This window comes from Carassius gibelio, chromosome A3 (genome assembly GCF_023724105.1).
Source record: "Carassius gibelio isolate Cgi1373 ecotype wild population from Czech Republic chromosome A3, carGib1.2-hapl.c, whole genome shotgun sequence".
In the NCBI taxonomy this organism is placed as follows: domain Eukaryota; kingdom Metazoa; phylum Chordata; class Actinopteri; order Cypriniformes; family Cyprinidae; genus Carassius; species Carassius gibelio.
In genome coordinates, this window is record NC_068373.1 from 13,674,712 (window position 1) to 13,694,881 (window position 20,170).

General features: G+C 38.2%; 1 protein-coding gene across 2 annotated transcripts; it reads left to right on the forward strand.

The window, feature by feature from the left end:
- The first annotated feature begins 1,002 nt into the window (after positions 1 to 1,002).
- Positions 1,003 to 14,495, forward strand: LOC127948167 (serine/threonine-protein kinase 17A-like). Of its 2 annotated transcripts, XM_052544720.1 has the most exons (8): positions 1,003 to 1,115; positions 1,267 to 1,438; positions 5,713 to 5,925; positions 10,244 to 10,388; positions 11,232 to 11,358; positions 11,667 to 11,715; positions 12,065 to 12,244; positions 12,999 to 14,495. In XM_052544720.1, exons 2-8 carry the CDS (start codon positions 1,341 to 1,343, stop codon positions 13,264 to 13,266), a joined length of 1,080 nt encoding a protein of 359 aa, XP_052400680.1. In that variant the 5' UTR covers positions 1,003 to 1,115; positions 1,267 to 1,340; the 3' UTR covers positions 13,267 to 14,495. The 2 variants fall into 2 exon arrangements, with proteins under 2 accessions (XP_052400680.1, XP_052400679.1); XM_052544719.1 differs by having other exon boundaries at positions 1,049 to 1,438.
- The last annotated feature ends 5,675 nt before the right edge of the window (positions 14,496 to 20,170 follow it).

A 20,170-nucleotide genomic window follows, 5' to 3' on the forward strand; every position in this document is an offset into this window, starting at 1 on the left:
TTTAACGATGTTTAGACATTTCAAACAAAGAATGACTTCCCTAAAACTTTCAGTAACCACTTTAGGTCAAGAAAAACAGTCTTGCATAAGCCAGGGAGGCAGACGACGAATGCTCGAATGCCCTTTTCTCATGAAACTCAATCTTTTTTTCATTTCATTCTCCTTTCGCTCGCTCTCTCACTCATATTTATCCCATCACACACTTGGCTCTGTGGTTTTAAACTGATTACACATTTATGGTTTAAAGAAACAGGGTCTGGATCTATCTAGTCGTGTCTGCATCACCCGGATTCCAAAATTATTTATTAAAGTTATTTACTACGCACATAGGCATATGCAAAAACAATTAGACTACCTAATGAGTGTCAGGATTTTTGTCATTCCAGCTGGTTTCAGAACACACCCTCTCTCTCTCTCTGTCTGCCAGTAATCTCTGTTTTTGGTTTCATACTTTCACCCCGTTTCAAGGTGACTTGTTTTTTACTTGGTTCACTGTAGTCTAACTCCCGTGAGTTTAACTGATGTTGCCTCATTCACTCTGTTTCATATTAAAGGTGTGTGTGTGTGTGTGTTTATGTGAAATATGATTTAGCAAAGTATGAGGCATGTCAAGGTAGGGCTCTGTCTATTTGGTTGCCAGTGACAATAAGGAATCAACAGATGTATTTTTATACCCTATGATGTAAATAGCTTGGTTGAAATATTTTTTTCTCAAAATGTGTTTTTGAAACCTTAAAATGTCACATATCTTATTGCTGAAATAACATATTTTGGATCATGGTTTGTATTTACAATTTATGAAAAAAAAAATATTATGTAGGCTATGTATATTTTCCATTTATGTGCTTTGAATGTAGTAAAAAGTTTGTTTTGGAGGACTTTTTTATCTGATCACGTCACATGGTTGAGAATTTAACTTGCATCCTATGAGTTGCCAATTACCATTCTATAACCCCGCCTCCTTCAAGAATTCTTCACTCCCATTGGCCAGATCTTTAAGGGCGGAGTTGGTAACGAGCCTTGTGCTTGGGCATGTTTGTCCGCATTCTCAAGCTGAGTTACGGCTGATTGGACGTGTGTACACCGGCGGAATAACGATCGCGTTTCTTAACACGGTCTGTGAGTTTCTTGGAAGCCAATAGTTTCAGAACCTTTGCATCGCTTTAAACGCTGCGATAAACTTGTGGTGGCAGATATTTTGTTTTTGAAATTTTGCCCGTGCAAGAGTTAATTTAACTAAGCATCATCATCATTTCCCCAACACAGTTGGCTTGAACAGCGCTCTACTCAGTGCTCCGGAGAACGCCAGGCATATCCTGCAGCAGGTCTTTAACAGCACAATGATGAACAGGAACGGAGTGGTCACAAAGATTCGCACGCGGATAAGGACCGACCCTTTCAAGAATAACTATGACCTGGTCGGCAAAGAGCTTGGCAGGTAAAACACTGCAGATTATCTACTCTATGGAGAAATTAGCGCTTTTAAAAGCGTACAATGTGTGCAATTAATGTAGTCATAAGACCGCAGGCACCTTCATAAACCTGAGAAACTGCGTGAGAATGAATTAAGAGGGTGAATGACCTCCAGCTGGAAGACGACAGAGATTTGTTTGGCTCCCGCACGTGTAATAAGAGGATCAGCTGGATAGATTTAAGCCCTTGCAGCTTGTCAATACTGCAGACGAAACTCTCTGTTAATCGCCCACTTGTGCACCTTTAGGTTTATTATAATGGGGCCGTTCTCGGATTCATTTAGTTCATTTGTAATCCGGTGAATCAGCAGTGTTTCACCTGCAATCAGGTGAATAGTAGTGTTTCTTTCTTAAACCAATGTTAATTCGTCGTCGTTCACTTCTGTTCACTGACTTGTATTTTCATTCACTACAATTCTGTGAAGCTTTCACAGATTGTTGTCACAGTTGATTGTGTTTTCCAAATGTTGTGCGCGATGGTGTGTTGTTGTGTCTGCTGTGAGGAAGTATTTCATTGGTTGGTCCCTCTGAACGATCTCGAGTGAGTAGGTGTTTTGAGTGTCTTCTGATTGAAGAACATCTTATTGACATAAATGGCTTATTTTTATTTTATTTGTTTTAATTTTTTACAGCAAGGCACCACAGTTGAAAAACTGACATCTCTTTTTGTTTGAGGGAAATGCCTATAGACGCATGACGAATCGTTTTAGTGATCAATCAAAGGTGAACCACCTTGCATTTTCCAAGGGCCCCTTGTACCTGAAAACCAGACTTGGAGCCTCTTTGTGTGTGTTCTGAACAAGTAAACAGAATTTTAAACTTGTTCATTAAGAGCCGCATGGGCCAATGTGTGATGGATATAGCACTGCTTGCCATGACATTGTTCTCTAATTAATGCTCCACTGACTAATTATAGAAAAGACCGCTGTAACTTGTTTTCTCTTGGGCACGTGTTCATTTAAACATCCATGCTGTGCTTGTTGACAATCACATTATCGGTTTTCTGCTGCCTTTAGGTGAATTCTGTTTTCCAAGTTTCTGGACTTAATTTTCATTGCCTTTCTGCATCATTTAACCCAATTTGTTGGGTAATTTGTGGATTGGGTTGTAAAATGTCTCGATTTGGACTGGATTTAGTCAGCATTTGGTTCTCTCTGAAACGCTTTGACCCGAACCGTGCGAGATGGCACGATTTACTCATGCCTTAGAGTTTTTTCCCTGTAATTTAAAGAGCACAAAAAGACCACATGCATGAGTCACAAGGCAAGCTGTTATTTTTATAATGCAGTCTATCTAGTGGTGAATTGAATGAGGAATGGAGGAATGCAGATGTTGGTGGATGTTGATGTGGAGACTGGGTAGGCAGAGGGAGACGGTCACACAAATTTCTTGCATTCCTTCAGCATAACCTAATCTGATTTCATTCCTCTCTTCTTTTTATAATATATCAAAATGCATCTTCTAGTGAAAGAATTCTTGCAGCAGAGATGTTCACAGTAAGTTAAGTGGGCCAGCTCATCACGTGATTTCCTCCGAGTGCAACAAAAATATTTTTTTCGTGGTTGGTCACCTTCTAAAAATCATTCTTTAGCTCTCCAGATGACTGTAACATACTCGTTGGCCTAGATTTTTCCTTTACTGCATTCAAACACAGAGACAGTACAATGTAAACTGTAAAAAGTATGTTGTGTGTGTGACTGAACACTTGTCTAAGTGAATGTCCAAACCATCTGGGCCTGTTGTCAGCACTTCATTCATTTGAGACAAAGCTCCAACAGCAATTTCCGTATTATTTAGCAAGATCAAATCCAAAAGCTTGTTCCCAGACAACTTGTTTAGTTGATTGAAAAGATCAGTTTAGTTATCGGTCCTGTTTAGTTCTGTTTCCACTTCCAGTCCTTTCCTCCCCTTATTTTTGAATTCATTGGATTTATAACAATAGTTCTTGTTCTCATTAATGTTTTGAGTACCAAAAGTTGTCACTGGTGTGGAAATGGATGCTGTGAGAGAACAAAGTTCATGTAATCTACCAAATAAACTTCTGTCTGTTCCCCTTGAAGTTCTGCAGAGTTGGTTCCCTGACGTACAGTGTAGTGGATGTCCTAGTTCATTTTAGTTCTAACGAGCTGTGTCCCAATTCAGTGAGATTAGAGGGTATTTTAAGCATATCATCTTTGGAGCTTCTCTGGAGTATGCAAAAATTAGTTTAATCCTACCTCCTGGTCATGCACCAAAATCTATTCGAGGAACTACATCCAGATACCTTCATATATAACCTCATCAGTTCTAGCTCCACCTTTTCACAAGCTTTCAATTGACTTCAAGGTTTTTTTTTGATGTGTAGCTATTTTGGTAATCTACAAGTATCCAAAGGAAGCCAATGAAGTTCATGAGTTCAGCTGGGAATCCAGTGATCCTCTATCCGAGGTGGTCTGTGTGAGGAATGTTGCTGACTGAGTCTTCTGCTATACCAGTAACAGACAGGCCAGCAGTGCATGTGATTCAGTCCTTCGCTTGATGGGGTTGTATGATTTCCCTTTAATAACTAATTGAGATTATATATAGCTTTATCTAAATGGACTTGTTTTTGTGCACACGTGCATGCGTTTGGTCTTTTAAATGTTTACTTTGGGAGTCAAAGAATAGATGTCTACATGTCTACCATCTGGCCATGAGAATGAAACTGAGTGATAGAGACAGACCGTGAAAGAAGATGGTGTGAATAATATATTTTTTTTTCTCATAGGAAGTAACAACCACAGTATCTGGGTCATCTCCAAAGATGAATGTAAATTTCCTGCCCTCTTTTTGCGAGTCATTGCTTTAGATTAAGGCTGACCATGTTCATTGGTCTTTCAAAGTATTGTGGTATTTTATTGATTTCTCATTCTTTTCATTACTTTTCATTTTACTCATTCAGTGTTATTGGTTGGAACAAATTTTTTTTTTTTTTACCTGACCTTTTGAACCTGCTCTGTTCACACTTCTGAGAAGAGGGCAGGAGAAATGTGAGGTTGACAGAATTACGGCAACTAATGCATTGCCCTTTGACCTTGTCAATTCTCAATCCAACACACTATGGGTGTTTTTGTGATTCAGAAATCGTAAACTTTAATGTCTGCACTAGTCAAAACACTTTTGTGTAGGATAATTTCCTCACGTACTGAACTACTGGGCTGTTCTGAGAGGTGGCACCATTACATGTGATTCTTGTACTCATGTAAACTCTCTGTTCTGACTGTGTTCTGAGTGCAGACTCTGCTACGTGCTCTCTCTCTCTCTGCCAACCAAATTCACATTTAGCAGGAAAACTACAACACTGGAAATGGATGCATTTTTGCTTTCACCCTTGGAAATTTTTTAGGGACTTTTCAATGGTTTTACAATCATGGGAATTGTTTACACCAAGACTCAACAGTAGCTTTTTAAAGCCCCCATATTTTTTTTAAATGTTCTGTGGTAAAAGACATGACATCTTTAGCTTTAGTCTTTTTCTTACAGCAAAGTTGGCCAAATTTATTTTGTTTGTAAGTGTCATGTTTGGTTATTGGCTGAACTAGATGGTGGGAGGAGTGGACACCATTGGCTCTCAATGGAAGAGTGGGTGGTCTGTCTGTTGTGGTTTCTACCACACACACAAACTGGTGTCTCTTTATGAGATGGCCTGAAGAGGAGGTGTGGTTTAGAGCCATTTGTCCCTCTCACTATCAAACAAGAGAATGTCCATGCTGACAGTCCCGTTCTTTGTGTGTATGCAGCACCCTGTGTGTTTTTTGACTGAGAGATGAGGTGTGGGAGGTCAGATGAGGGAGATGGAAGGAAATTGGTGTGAATGAGCCTGTGTGTGTGTGTGTGTGTGTAAGCATCCTCCGACAGCTCCAACTGTCTTTCTTATCATTTGGGTGTCAGGCTCTCTTTGCATTCGAAAAAGAGAGGGAGAGAATAATCATAACCAGTGTGAAACTGACAGATTAAGAATGAATACAAAGATATTCACCGTGCATCATCTTTGGGCTGATGATCAAAAAATTACAACGCCAACTATAAAGTCAATTCTTGCTGTGCATGTAGAGTAAAAGTTATTAAAGGAGTTAAAAGGATTAAGAATCTCTCAAAACCTGTTATTACTGTATCTAATACATTTTCTATTTAAAATATATATATATATATATATATATATATATATATCTCTCCCAAACGGTTTATTTAATTGCACTTGTGTGTATTTTTGTGCACGCAGGGGCAAGTTTGCAGTAGTGAAGAAGTGTGTGGAGAAGACTACTGGCAAAGAGCACGCTGCGAAGTTCTTGAGGAAAAGGCGGAAGGGTCAGGACTGCCGAGGCGACATTCTGAACGAGATCGCAGTGCTGGAGTCAGCCAAGGCGAATCCCTATGTGGTGGCACTGCACGAGGTCTATGAGACAACCACAGAGATCATCCTCATCTTAGAGTGGTAAGAGACACACTCACACATTTATGCAGTGACATTCCCTGAATGTGAAAGTTAAGCGCATGGTGGAGTGTTTTATGATAACTTGGACATTGCGCACCATAATTTTGTTATTCCAAGTCACCAGGGCTTTTGAAGATTATAATTACAGGCACAAAGAAATGGCACAGCAGGCAAATCAAAACAGGAATTTTTCATAACGCTTTTGTTTGAAAGCATGTGTTTTGGAGCTTGTTTGTCTGTACCTTTTTGGATGTACCACAGACCACAGTTGAACTAGTTCTTCTTTTGACTGAGTGAGCTGAATGTTCCAATACAATAACCATAAGAAGAACTCAAAGAATCAAATTCTCAAGTGAGAATGTGGCGTTCTAGTGTTCAGTCCTTCTGAAAGGTCAAATCTGAACACTTCTCAGAAAACACAACAAAGTGACTGCATTTTTTTCCGGCCACACTGCAACCTCGCCAGAATCATACCAAACCTTTGCCCAAACCCATTTTCTGCTGAGCATCTCAAGAATCACTGAAAACATCCAGCAGTCCTGACTCAGACCTATGAGTTTTAAGAAAAGTATTGATGACCTAAATTCCCTAATTACTCATACATTTTGCCACAAATAAAAATAGCTCACCCTTAAGTTGTTGGATATGTCCATATGGCTTTCATTATGTAACACAAAATTATGGGGTTTCATAATTTTGTCCTTTTTCAAAGCTGAAAAGCTACAGTATCCATTCATTGTAATTAAATGGAAAAGAGCAGTTAGGACATTCTTTGAAATTTCTGAGTTAAAAAAGGTAAATTTAAGTGTGAAATATTATGTAAAAAATAAAATGATGTGAAATGGGTGTGGAACAACATGGGCTGTAAATGTTGACTTGTATGAGTTATTCATTTAACACTTTGGTATTCCCCACATATTTGAGAAAATTGCTTACTGTATATTTTCAGCTGAAGCATAATCACACTATTTTAGTTTTCCAGTAAAACTTTAGCTGATGACGTTCACTAACGACGAGGAAATGACAGGTCATTAAGTTTAAATGCTTTCGTAAGCTCTCTGTGTATCTATCATTGAAACCTCCCTTATTTTTTCCCCTTAATTTGCTAAAGGAATTTAGTTTTTCCCCTTTTGTGTTGTTGCAAATTCTGCATAATATCAGCACATATTGGGTGATGATCTGTGTAGAGCGGTTGGATGACGTAGGTTTTGAGAACTGGTAGATTATATCTCTCAGTCTGAAAGGTAACTTGCCACAAAAAAAAGTCATAGTTGTTGCACACGGCTAAGCCACATCCTCTGAAGAGACAGCTGTATGTCAATCTGAGACTCGTAAACACGCACATCGGCATGTGTGCAGACAACCTGTGGAGTGAGTTTACCTTATAAGGAAGGTAACTCTTCTCGTTTCTCGACAGTTGTTGCGCAAGTTCAGTTGCATCGGTCATGGTCTGGTTGATCTGTTTGCACGTAACCTATATAGATATACAAGTCCCATTTCTATTTTTATATGAATAAATTATAATATTTTTTTTTTGCTGCATGTTCGCAAATTTCTGTATCTGCTTTCGTGTCGGAACAGTCTGTCTAGTTTGGTAAGGAACTATGCGTCCACTTCATTTTACTCTGGTTTTCTGTTGTTGGTTAAATCCTTAAACTTGATTTGGGCAGGTTTAGCAGCAAAAACCAGTTAAACAGACGAGAGACAGACAGAAAAGGACACTTTCAATTTCCATTTCCTGTGGCTTTTCTTCTTAAAGCAGAGCTGCGACGTACTTGCGCTTGCATGTGCAATGCACCACCACATCCTCTGTCGTCAGAAGCAAATTTCTTGCAAAAGTTAAAACCCTAGCTATTGTAAGACTGAGAATAGGAAGGGTCATAATTTAATTTACCAAACACACACGGATACCCCACGCAAATTTGTGTCGAAACACCAGCATTACTATAAACACACTAGCCACTTTTTCAAAAAGCCGCATGTACCTATATGTTTGGTGTCACATGAGATCACTTTAGGATGTTTTGTTTAGGCTGGTAAATGGGTTAAAATGGGTCCGATCAAGTAACAGGCTGAACTATAGGTTCGAGAGAGTTTTCATCTTAACTATGATTCATACTTTCAAGCAGTCTGCATTTACATTGAAGGATCTAATAGAGATTTGAGGGTAATCTCTTTTGTTTTGGGCTGTAAAAACGCACTAGCAACCACTCAAAACAACATTGTAGAATTTATCACACACAAGGGATGTTCTTTGGAAAAAAAAAATGGAGGAATCTGTGTTTCATTCTTTAAACAAAATGAAAGCCCTCCCTTGCTCAAAGTTTGGCATTTATCTTTCTAGGAAAGCTCTTATGTAAGTCTCTGTCATAAGTCTTCATCATGCTGCTCTGTTTTCCTCATCTGCTTGATCAAACGCCCTCAGAAGTCTCTGAAATGGACATTTTCAATGGTTTTAAATCCTTTTGACTGATGCAGATGTACAGTGTCCAACTGCCTCTGGTTCAGCACACCTCTAATACCCTAAAATAAAACCAGAGAGACAAGACATCTGGCACGAATTAACTTTTTCACAGCTTTCTAAAACTATTTTTGAGCAACTTGGAAAGTGAGTTTTTATAAGACTGAGCACACAGTTCATTTGCTGTAGGGAATTTGTGATCTTCTGAAACAGAATAATTATAAATACCAATACCAGATGGACTGTAAATCAATCGATTTTAAGAAATACCGATCGTAATAGCCCTTATGTTTTGGTGAATCTTGTATTGGTATTAAATTATATTGGTTTTTATATGCCGGTTACAAAACCAATTAAGATTTCTCACTAGAACTTTTGGTGTAGATCTGAGTTTGTCGAGTTGGTTACCATTTTGAATGGTGGGAAAGCAGCTTTGATGCAGTCCACACAGTATATCTACAAAACATTCTAAATTTGGGGAAGTGAATTACTATTGGCGACATATTTCTCAGAGTTGCTGGTTTCTAGATGGACTGCCTTTTGGAGAGCGTTTCTCACATCTTTTGCAAGACTCTTTAAGTCTGAGTACTCTTGTTTTCTCGTGAGAGGGGAAATGCACTCTTGGTGGTCTTGTGTAGCGGATGAGCATGGTTTTTATCCTTGCTTTCTGTTCCAGAAATGTTTGTTTCGAGCAACAAATCTTTGACTTTGCTCCACATTCTCATGGTTTCAAAGCCATAGGGGTAAACTGGAAATTCCTCTGTCATTGATCCTTTACCAGAGCAGCGGCATTTTGATTGGGTGAAATAAATAAAAATGAGACGTCCGCATCACCAGCCTTTTAAGTGCAATTTTTATTTTACATAATGGCTGCTCTTCTTGAGTCGATCATAAATCCGAGTCAGACCATGGAACCACTTTATAGATTCTTCAGATTTTCTCTCACACGCACAACGAAACCAAAACCTGTTTTTCCATATTTTCCATACATGAAAGGCTGTGAGGATTTTGACCCTGCACTTGTGTGAGCATTAACAGACCTTTTTGGGGTTCGTTTTGCTGTTGTTACTTTAGAAGACGGTCACTACTGGGGATTTAAAGTGAAGGGTTTATTCCATTAGCATGAAGGGATTGAGTTGTTGTGATTTGTTTGATTTAAAGGGGGCGGCAAAAGGTTCCCAATATCCCAGTGTAATTCTTCATAAGCCTCTAGTTGCTCATCTGATAAGTGATACCCAGAATCCCTTATTTATACAGCTGGATTCAACGGTTATGTAACACACACACACACACACACACACACACACACACACACACATCATCCATACAGACTCTCCACTGTAGATGAAAAGCATGTACATGAGTGTCTGTTGGATAGGGCATGTGTGTGCGGCCCGAAAGCCACTACACATGGCCCTGATTTTCCCAATCTTTCATAGCCCAAAGGTGTATCTGCCTGCAAATCCTCTTGGTCACCCCTGCTACAGTTACACATGGATGAAGTTCTCCATTCGTTGGTACACAGAAGTCTCCTCTGATCTTGTTGGAGAGGACCAATTATAACGTGTGGAAACTCCTGGTGTAGAGTTCAAACGACTCCAAGCATGTGGGTGGTGTGCTGTAGCTTTATTGGTAATTTTTATGAGTTATTGTTTTAAGCTCATTATATGCTTGAAATGGTCCTAATATCAGATGGGACAATGAAAGGCACCTCACCCTCATCTCTGAAACTGTTATTCTAGGATGGTCGAGGGCGTGTTTTTTGGCACAGTAAAATGCATCAATCAGGTCGTTTAATACATGAGAATATAATTTGAGGTCTAAATTGTAACTCTATTTGTTTTTTTTCTCTTTTAGTGCTGCCGGAGGTGAGATTTTTAACCAGTGTGTTGCCGATAACGACGAGGCCTTCACAGAGAAAGACGTCATCCGATTGGCCAGGCAGATTCTGATGGGTGTGGCCTGTCTCCATCAAAACAACGTAGTTCATTTGGACCTTAAGGTGAGTGTACTGTTTGTATGTTCGTGCACACGTACGTCATAGTGATGATTTGCCCACAGGCCTGGAATGTCTCAAACATCTTTTTGACCATTCTTGGTAGGGTGGGATTGAATCCGAACAGTTTTGTTGTAACCAATATGCCAGAAACATACTTGAGGGCTGAAGTGCCTGATATGTGGTGTATGTGTGTGAATTCAAATACATTAATGTCCACAGTAATTGATTAAAATCGCTGTTTTATATCTGTGTATGTGGGTGTAACAAAGAAAGGAACTACAAATAGTTTGCCCTCTGTTTTTGGTTATAGTACACCCTACTTTTTTTTTTTTTTTTTTTTTTTTTTTTATAAACCTTTATTGCATAACATGAGGTGTAGGTTAGCGGAAAAAAAAATTGATCGCATTTGCAAAAGTAATGTGACTGAATGACTTTTGATAGTGTGCTTAAGACAATTAACCAGGCTTGATTAAACACCCTGTTGTAATAATGCCAAGTGCTTTAATCTACTTGTAACATTAATTTCATCAAGTATGCCCAATTGGGTGTGTAAAAGCTTTCTATGGCTCTGATCTCGCATCACGCGAGCTAGTTTTATGCCTCGGGATGTTCGACTTAATGAAAGCATTTGTTTTTGTGGTGTCCACGCTTGAGGTGGATACTGTTTGATAAATTGTTAATGGAGCATTTAAAGAAGGTTACTTTTCACATGCAACTTCAATTCTGTAAAAATCTAAATGAAATATTAGTACCGAAAGTTATTTTTATTTTATTATTATTGGGGAAACAGGTTCTGCTCTGTAATTCAATGTTTCCTTTCTCTCACACCTGTAATGTCATCTCCAGCCTCAGAACATCCTGTTGACGAGTGCCAAGCCACTGGGTGACATCCGTATTGTCGACTTCGGCTTATCTCGGCGGGTGGACAGTGTGTCAGAGGTACGGGAGATCCTGGGCACTCCTGAGTATGTGGGTGAGTCGGACATCCTTCATTTGCAAACCTCAAATCCTCCCGCGCACATTACTGCTGCCAAAAAACAGACATGTGAAGACTCGTCAGCTCAGTGTAGTGAAGAGGAGGGGTAAAACTAACAAATCTTCACGTGACTATTGACTCCCTCAATCTGAAAATCTGCAGAAATCAGTATCATTGATTGTTTTGGAAAACTTGCATCAGACTGCTGAGATATTGAGAAGTGTGTGTGTGTGTGTGTGTGTGTGTGTGTGTGTGTAGCTGTGTCATGAAGTGTAATGAGACATTTGTTTCTCTCTTTCCTTCAGCTCCTGAGGTCCTGGACTATGAGCCCATCAGCACAGCTACTGACATGTGGTAAGTTGAACTCTTTGAGTGTCTAGAGTCCAGACGTGTGTATTTTTACACTCATATGATGTTTTATAAAGGTAACTTATCATTGTGGAAACATTTTGATCGCTAACAGCAGATAGAATTTTCCCAGCCCATTTTCTAATCCTTACTTTAAGAAATGCCCCGAAACCAGTCTGAACATGCTGGAGTATTTGGGAACCCCCCCCCCGTCTTTTAGCATTATTATTATTATTATTATTATTATTATTATCATCATCATTATCATCATCATCATCATCATGTGATAAAACATTTAAAGACATGGTTTTTTTTTTCTTCTGTACTGATCTGTTTTGCTGCTTTTCCTCTACAGGAGCATTGGGGTGCTGATTTACGTGATGCTCACAGGCGAGTCACCTTTCCTGGGAGAAGAAAATCAGGAGACCTTCCTGAACGTCTCCCAGGTCAATGTGGACTACTCGCAGGACGTCTTTCAGGGTATCTCTGACCTCGCTGTGGATTTCATCCAGTCACTGCTCATCAAAAACCCGAGGTAGGGATAGTTGGCTCTTAATTGTGAAAGTGACTTTGTGAAGCTGCAGTTCTCCAGTTTTGTTTTGGGCAAACTTGCAAAGCCTGATTGACTGAGTGGCTTTAGTTGGCTCCGCTCCAGACATGTAATCTCACACTTGAATCTCTCATTAAAGAGTAATGGACCCTGGGTCTTGAATTTCCAGTGAAATGATTCTTGCAGTCTTTACTTTTTTCCCCCACATCCCTGGGCTCTTTTGCTGCGACTGATGAATGGTGAAAGCCGTTTTGGGTCTGCTGTCCAGACCTGCCGTCGTCACTGCTATATGGGAACTGATAGTAGCAGGGTCTCTGATCCAGGACTGTAATCTGCACTCTATTAAACTTAATGCTTGTAGATCATCACCACTGAAAAAACACGAGAGCAACATTGATTGCTTAAAGCAACGTGGAAAAATTCTTCTGAATTTGAGTAATTGTGGAAGGAAAAAATGAGAGAGTCTGAAAGGCTTTCATTTGGTGGAGAAACCAAATGCTGATGAGAAGTGTAGTGCATCATTGCACACAAAAAAAGCACACTCTGTTAACAGTTCTTCACATTTTGTTTTTCTATTTAATTTTAAATAAAATAACCAATTATTTGAAAATGATGCATTTATTTTATATAAAACACTACTTTTTGTTTTCATCTCAGTTGTGACCAGTTCTGAGATGTATGTTGTACAATCGGATACAAAAGATAAAAAAATAAATCTTTTTTTTTTTTCTATCTCTAGAAAACGGCCAACTGTGGAGCAGTGTTTAACTCATCCGTGGTTAAGGGTCGACTCTCATCACCACGCTGTGGAAGCCCCTCTAGATGAGCAAGAAGCCAGCCAATCCGAATCGGAGTCTGAAAGTCCTGTCCCTTCCCCAGAACTTGTCGTGATTCCTTCATATCCCACCTGGCTGGGCCAGGGGGAGCTGAAGACGGGTCGGGACACTTTCAGTTTCACAGAACCATTCCCACCTCGTCCCGAAATACAACAAGAACTCATCTGTTAAGCATGGACATGATTGGCCAGTTGGAGGGCCTCTGTGTTCACGACCTGCCAGACTGGTGTGGCCGTGTTTGGACTGGACCGCGGCGGTCGACTGTATGTGCGTTTGAAGTCTTTCTGTCGTCTTGTGTGGGATACAGAGCCGTCCTGGTCTGTGAATGCGAGTTGACCTCCGTTTTGACCACAGAGGTGTGCGTGTGTGTCTACAACAGATCAGAATCAGATTTATTTTTAAGCCCCTTAATAAAGCATTCTTAAGCTCTTGGTCCAGGTTCTTAACGCACCGCAATGGATTGTTTATACTTTTAGAGTGGATTGAACCTTCTCTGCTGTCCGTACTTGGTCCAAAACTCAAGTCAGAGTCTCCCCAGGAAGTGCCTGCTGCATTGTAGGAAGGAAATGGAAAGCTCTGATAAATCGACTGATGTTTTATACATCGTTTCTCTTCACTGGACCACCGTATTATAAAATATTATAAAGAACTGACACTGCTGTTTTCCTCAAACAGTAGATTTGACATCATTCTGCATCTTTAGAAGTGGCACCTGCATTTTAATGAAGTGGTTCACAGAGACTACTTCTGTTCTAGCACTTTTGGTGGGAATATTGTACTAAATAATGCTGTACTAAAACTCCCAACAAGCACATTTTAAGTAGTTCAACATGGTCATTCATATCCACAAGCCACTGTTTGTTTGATTTCTCTCACTGTTTCTGTACCACTCTTTTCCTTCACTTATTCATAACAAGTTTGCTATAATTGCACAAATGTCTTGTACCTTTTGTTGTTGTTTCCAATAGGAATTTTTGCCTTTTTGTAATATATTCTGTATGTTATTTTTTTGTGTGTCTGGTAAAGCATTATGGGTATCGAGAGGTAAACTTTTAAAGTCCTCGGTGATGGAGTGAGTCTTATGACTGAGGACCACTCAAAGTCTTCTGGGACAATTGTGGGAGATGTCTGCATTTTCAGAAGAATGGAGCACAGCAAAACAAGGCTTTGATTAACTGTATATTATTTTATTTTAAAAAAAGAATGTAAAAGGTATTTTTCTACAGTTGTGGTATTTTGATTAATATGAGAAAATAAATTGAAATATTAATGTAGCTTTTTTTTTTTTTTAAACCAGTTGTGCTTATAAAAGTTTGCACTTGCGTCCAGTTGGACTACTTATGTATTATTGGCATGCCTGGCAAGATATTAAAGAAAATAAATGATAATTTTGTATTAAACTTTTGAAGAATCTCGTTTGTTTACCTTCTAATAGGTTAATCTAAACGTCTCAAAGTTTGACCCTTTTTTCTCTTTTTTTTTTTTATCGCTTTGAAATGCATCAAGGCTGCATTTGATCAAAAATAATATTGAAATTACAATTTAATGTAACTGTTTTATTTCAGTGTATATATTGAGAAGTTTTTTTTTTTCTGTGACTGTAAAGCTGAATTTTCAGCATTACTCCAGTCTTCAGAAATCATTCTCATATGCTGATTTGCTGCTCAAGAAACATTTCTCATCAGTGAAAATCATTGTTCTGCTTATTTTTTTTTTATGGAAACCATTATACATTAAGGTTGAACATGGTTCAGAAGAACATTATTATTTTTTTTGGATTTTTGTAATGTAAATTGATTTGCTGTCATTTTCGATCAGTTTAATATCCTTGCCGAATAAGTATTCATATCTAAAATCATATAGCTGTGTGTGTGTATATATAGATATCCATAAACAATTAATGTAGTGAAACAATTTCCAAAATTAGTTGTAATATTTAGAAACCTAAGTTTTAAAATATTCATAGACCTCAAAAGAAAGTGTGCACAATGATCCTTGACTAAGTCATCAAGTTTCCACATTCCAACCATCAAGGTTACATGGAATATGAAATATTGCCCCTCCTTGCAGTTTTCCTATCCATGTGAGACTGAGGTAAGCTCTTGAAATGACCGAGAGGAAAATCCATCATTTTCTTTGAAATGTGAGATTCTCTTTGCCAGATTTCCCCCAGAACAGTAGGATTTTCTTCATTTGGATGCACTAATCATGAACTCTCACCCTGAAGCACCTGGCATGCTTTAACCAACAGTAGGACAATGAAACAATGTGAAATATCTATCCTCTATCTTCCAAGATGCTCCGAGAGAAAACTTGACACTGACACAAAACGCAATAAACTCACTTGTATGTTCATCTCTCAGTCAAAAGCAAATGGGCACTTTGGAAGTGAAAAGGGTGACATCTTACCAGACCTTTCCCCTAGGAAAGAAAGTTGTTTAAAATAGCAATTTTAATAAAATAAAAAAAAGTGTGCCTTTACTCTGAATTTTCAAACACACAAGCAGGAAATGCCATGTGTTTAAGAAAAGAACGTGTTCCTGAATTCCTCCACACACACACACACACACACACAGGTTGAATAACATTGATGTCTGCCAATAATTGTTTTAATGTGCTTTTCCTCTGCATGTTAGCATTCTTCCTGCACACACACACACACACACACCCTCTCTGGAGTTCCCGTTTCTCAGGGGAATTAGAGGAGCGCAATGCTGTTTTTCAGGCAAGCAGATTTTCTTTCCTGTCCTTTCTGTTCTCATTCCTTTCCTTCTATCTTCACCTTCAAATGAAGCTGCATTACTTCTGCTCACTAACAATACAATGATGGCCAATATATTGTTAATATGTCCATAATATAATGACAGTAAATGTACGTAATACATATACATAAAAGTGTTGACATGCTTAAAACTACAGCTTTTTTATCATAACAGTCATAAAAGATTAATTCATAAAATTTGAATCATTAAAGTTTAGTTATTAAAAGAAAATCTGCAAATGACTCTCAAGTGAGTTTTGATGATATTTTGGAAGGCTCTCGATGCTGCTGAAACGAGCAGTGATTGGTCGCTCTGTGTTTAATCTCTTAACCTCTCCTCAGTTTCCCTGTCCTCCCTGATACTCTGACATTATGGTGCAACTGAAACTCATTCGGAAATGTCATCTCTAATTTCATCCTCCAATTCCCCACAGCATAGGGCTGCAGTAACGAGGAGAATTCCAGAAAGTGATCAGGAATTCCAAACACATGGGAACAAAGAGGAATCTTGAGCCGCTCACCTTTGGAGTTACATAACCTGTGGAGGACAGAAAACCATTATGAAGCTGATGAAGCACAGACATATTCTGTTTGGCAGGTAATGTTCTCGATTACTTGTTCAAATAAATTAAAACAAACAAAAAACCAAGAGCAAGATGAGTGCTTTCATTTTATTTGATTGCATGCAGATCTTCATGATTGAAATAGACGTGTTATACACATTTTTATTTCTATGTGATATGTATTTCTTTATTATTATTGTGTTGTTGGTGGAATTGTAAAGCTTTCGTGACTCATTTTTACAATGCGTGTTTTGTTATTTATCTAAATTGTCATAGAACTTGCACTAGAATTAGAGTTATACCACGTGTTGTTATTGTTTTGGTCTGTTTCTATGATCGTAAATGTCTGTTTATTTATGTATTTGTGTATAACTATGTTATTAAGCGTTTATACGTCATCCGCAGCTTTAAATGCTAAAGCTCAGACTGGCGGTCTATATATAGGTGCTATTAAAATGAATGATGCTTTTATCTGATGCAAATGTATTAATGCAATTTCTTGCTTTTAATCTGTCTCCCTTGACTTTTTGTCAGAGTGTGACAAGCCTCCTTTCTCATGTCTCATTTTTAACCTCTGTGTCTATCCCTGGAGGCAGATCCGAACTCTTGCATAACCAGGACATTCCTTTACGCCTCTGACCCCATTGCAGCTCATTAAGGTGAGACACACAGAGGAAAAGGAACAAGAGTGAGAGCGAAAAGTGATCATGACGATGATCACATTAATGGTCACTGAAAGATGGAAGGTGGGAGTGAGTCATTTCTGCTTCGTGGAAGTGGGTTCATAACGTGTGTGTGAGTTTCCTTTGTCATGCATGAAGCAATGAATGTTTCAAATTACTTTTCACAGGGTAATATATCGTATATCTTGAGGTCAGTGATGGAATATGAGTTCTTGTTTACTCTAGTGCTGCCTTAAGTTCACTGGATCAATATTATTCTGAAAACAGATGTCTGCTCTATGCTACATGTACTTTCATAAAATTGATTTGGAATATTCTTGCCTTCCAAGCTATCAACATATTTCATGCTCTGTTTGTTGTGGATTTAATGCATTGGATGCAGAAAACAACTTCATCCCGAGCTAAACTAGCCTGTTTAGACCAGTTCAGATTTGTAGTTGCATTGACATATTTTCCCTTCCTCCACTACTACCACAACAGAAATGAAATGAAATCAAATAAAACTATATACATATCAATCATTAAATGTGAAATATAGGTATTATGTAAGAAAAGCTGTTTCGACTTGTTTCTGCTGTATTGACTAATGCTCTTGTAATCTGCTGTACGGTTGCCCACAGAAACATATTCCTTTCCGGATCTGTTTGAGATTAAACACTGAAGACAGAGTAATAACTTCTGAAAGTGGAAAGAGCTGTGTTTACTTGTTTATTTTGTAAGAGCTATAAAAATAGGCTTATGACTCATATGCATTTTTTTTTCTGAAAAAGACAAAAAATAAAGCTTTCAATATCTTCAAAGTTTATAACATCTTCTATTATCAGCAAATCTGCTTATGTGAAGTTTAACTAAAACAATAAGATGAGCATCATATTTATTATAAGCTTTTTTATTTGTAGTGACAGCAGCACTCTAGCTGCACGACATCCACATGTTTGTGTCAAAACTGATGATCATGTTCTCCAGCATGATTTGAGATGATCTGGAGAACGTCATGTTCCTCAGTGGAAGCAGCAACATCTGACCGTCTGCTCAAAGAAGTCATGTTCTCACAATGTACACAATGTACAGAAGTCACAAATGCATAGAAATATCTTTGAATTTAATATATATATTTTTTGTTTGTTTTACATAATCATTCTTTTTTATTATTAATCTCCCTTTTTTTTTAAACCCATAAACTTTCCAGTTTTTTCAAAGTTTAAGTTATGTTAATTGTGTTTAGTCCCCTGTGGTACAACCACATTTTCCCACAAAACAGCTATTTTTGGTCACACTCTCTTTATTCTATGTTCTACCAGTTGAAACAAAAAACGTCGTACAAAAGATCAAAACACTCTCGAACTAAGAACTTTTCTTTATCTCTAAATAATATTTGTTTTTCTGCCTCTGTAAGGGTGAGCAGATGTGACATCTGAATCTAGATCATCATTCCAGGACCATGCCTGAGAGAATCTGTGTGCGTGTTTATGTTCTGCTATATCTTATCTATTATACTCTACATGGGATTGTGCCATGTGCTTGCGTGCAGCATGAAGAATTATAAAGGTATGCACTCTCCTTAACAGCTGCTTTATCAAACCCAACATGATATCTCATAAATAACTTTACAATGGATCTGAATTCATTCCCCTTGAACTTCATTTCTGCAGGAGCGCCAGTGAGAATTCATTTGAAGCTTAATGTTATGCAATTTATTCTATGGTTTACTGATGTGTGTGCACTTGTGTTTGTCTGTATGCTTAAAGAATATGAGTATTTGAGTTTTATGCCAGTTTTTCATATTTCTTTGAATACTTCTTGCTGTAATCACCTAAATCTTACATCATTAAAATAAACAGACATTCCTCTTATGAGAACAATGCGACGGGGGTGGCAGGTCATTATAATGTGTGTGAAAAACAATGTTATCACTGAGGCGGGTCACTCACAAGGCTGATAGGAAAAGGTGTATCCCAATTGATTACTTTAGACCCCCCCCCCATTCCAGAATTAAATTGAGAAGCGTTTGTACAGCTGCGCAACATAAATCATGACCACACCCACTCAGCTGTCAATCATGTCAGTAGGAGACGCCCACTCAATTTCTGACGGTTTTTCCTCGTGGTCTATAAGAGAATGATCACCTGTATATTTTGGAATCAACCAGTGGCGTAGCCAGTTACCCACAGTGGCAGCTGGCACACCTAAAAATAGATACAGAATTATTTTTTATAGTCTCAATAAAAAATGTTTACTAAACTAAGGCTATTGTTGTTTACTTAGAAAATATATATATTTTTAAATCAACCCTTTCACGCGTAAATTACAAATATCATTCCCTCCAGAAAATCATTGATTTTTAAAAAAATGCAATGGAATATGCGGGGTATTTTTGCAATTTTATGCGATGAAATTGCGTGAACTTGCAAAAACTGCGGTTTGATGAAAAAGAGAAAAAAAGGTAATTTCCCCCAACACCTTTTTCTCACTAGGCTACTACCTTAATGTAAAGAGTAATTTCTTATTACTTCCTATGATAAGCGAGCATACTAAGTCACAGAATATTTAAGTTGCAATCTCTTACTGCAACGTAAATTATTTTATATACTACTAATATAATTACAACTAAGTTTTTGCTACTGTTTTGTAACAAAAAAGTGCAATCTTACAACTGTAAAGTTGCATCAACTTCTGAATGAAACTACAACAGTGTTAGTAGCCTAGTGAGAAGGGGGTGTTGGGGGAATCACCTTTTTTTTCTCTATTTCATCAAATTTGCAGTTTCCGCAATATAATTTGGCTCCACTCTCATGTAACAAATCGGGAAACTGCTTTGCGCGTTCTTTTGTGCTTATTTTTGTTGGCAAATAAGAATGATTTGCGCGCTTCAAGTTTCACCCTGGTTTCACCGCGGGGTTTGCAGATGATGTTCTCGTCACGTAATTACGTCACTTCATAAGGTTCCCATGGCAATAGGGGGAAAATGGTGCTTTACTTGTGTGAAGTAAACGCAACATTTTTCAACTTTCTGCTAATATATATGTGAGTTTTTTGCAACGAAAATACAGGGATTATCAAATCATGCT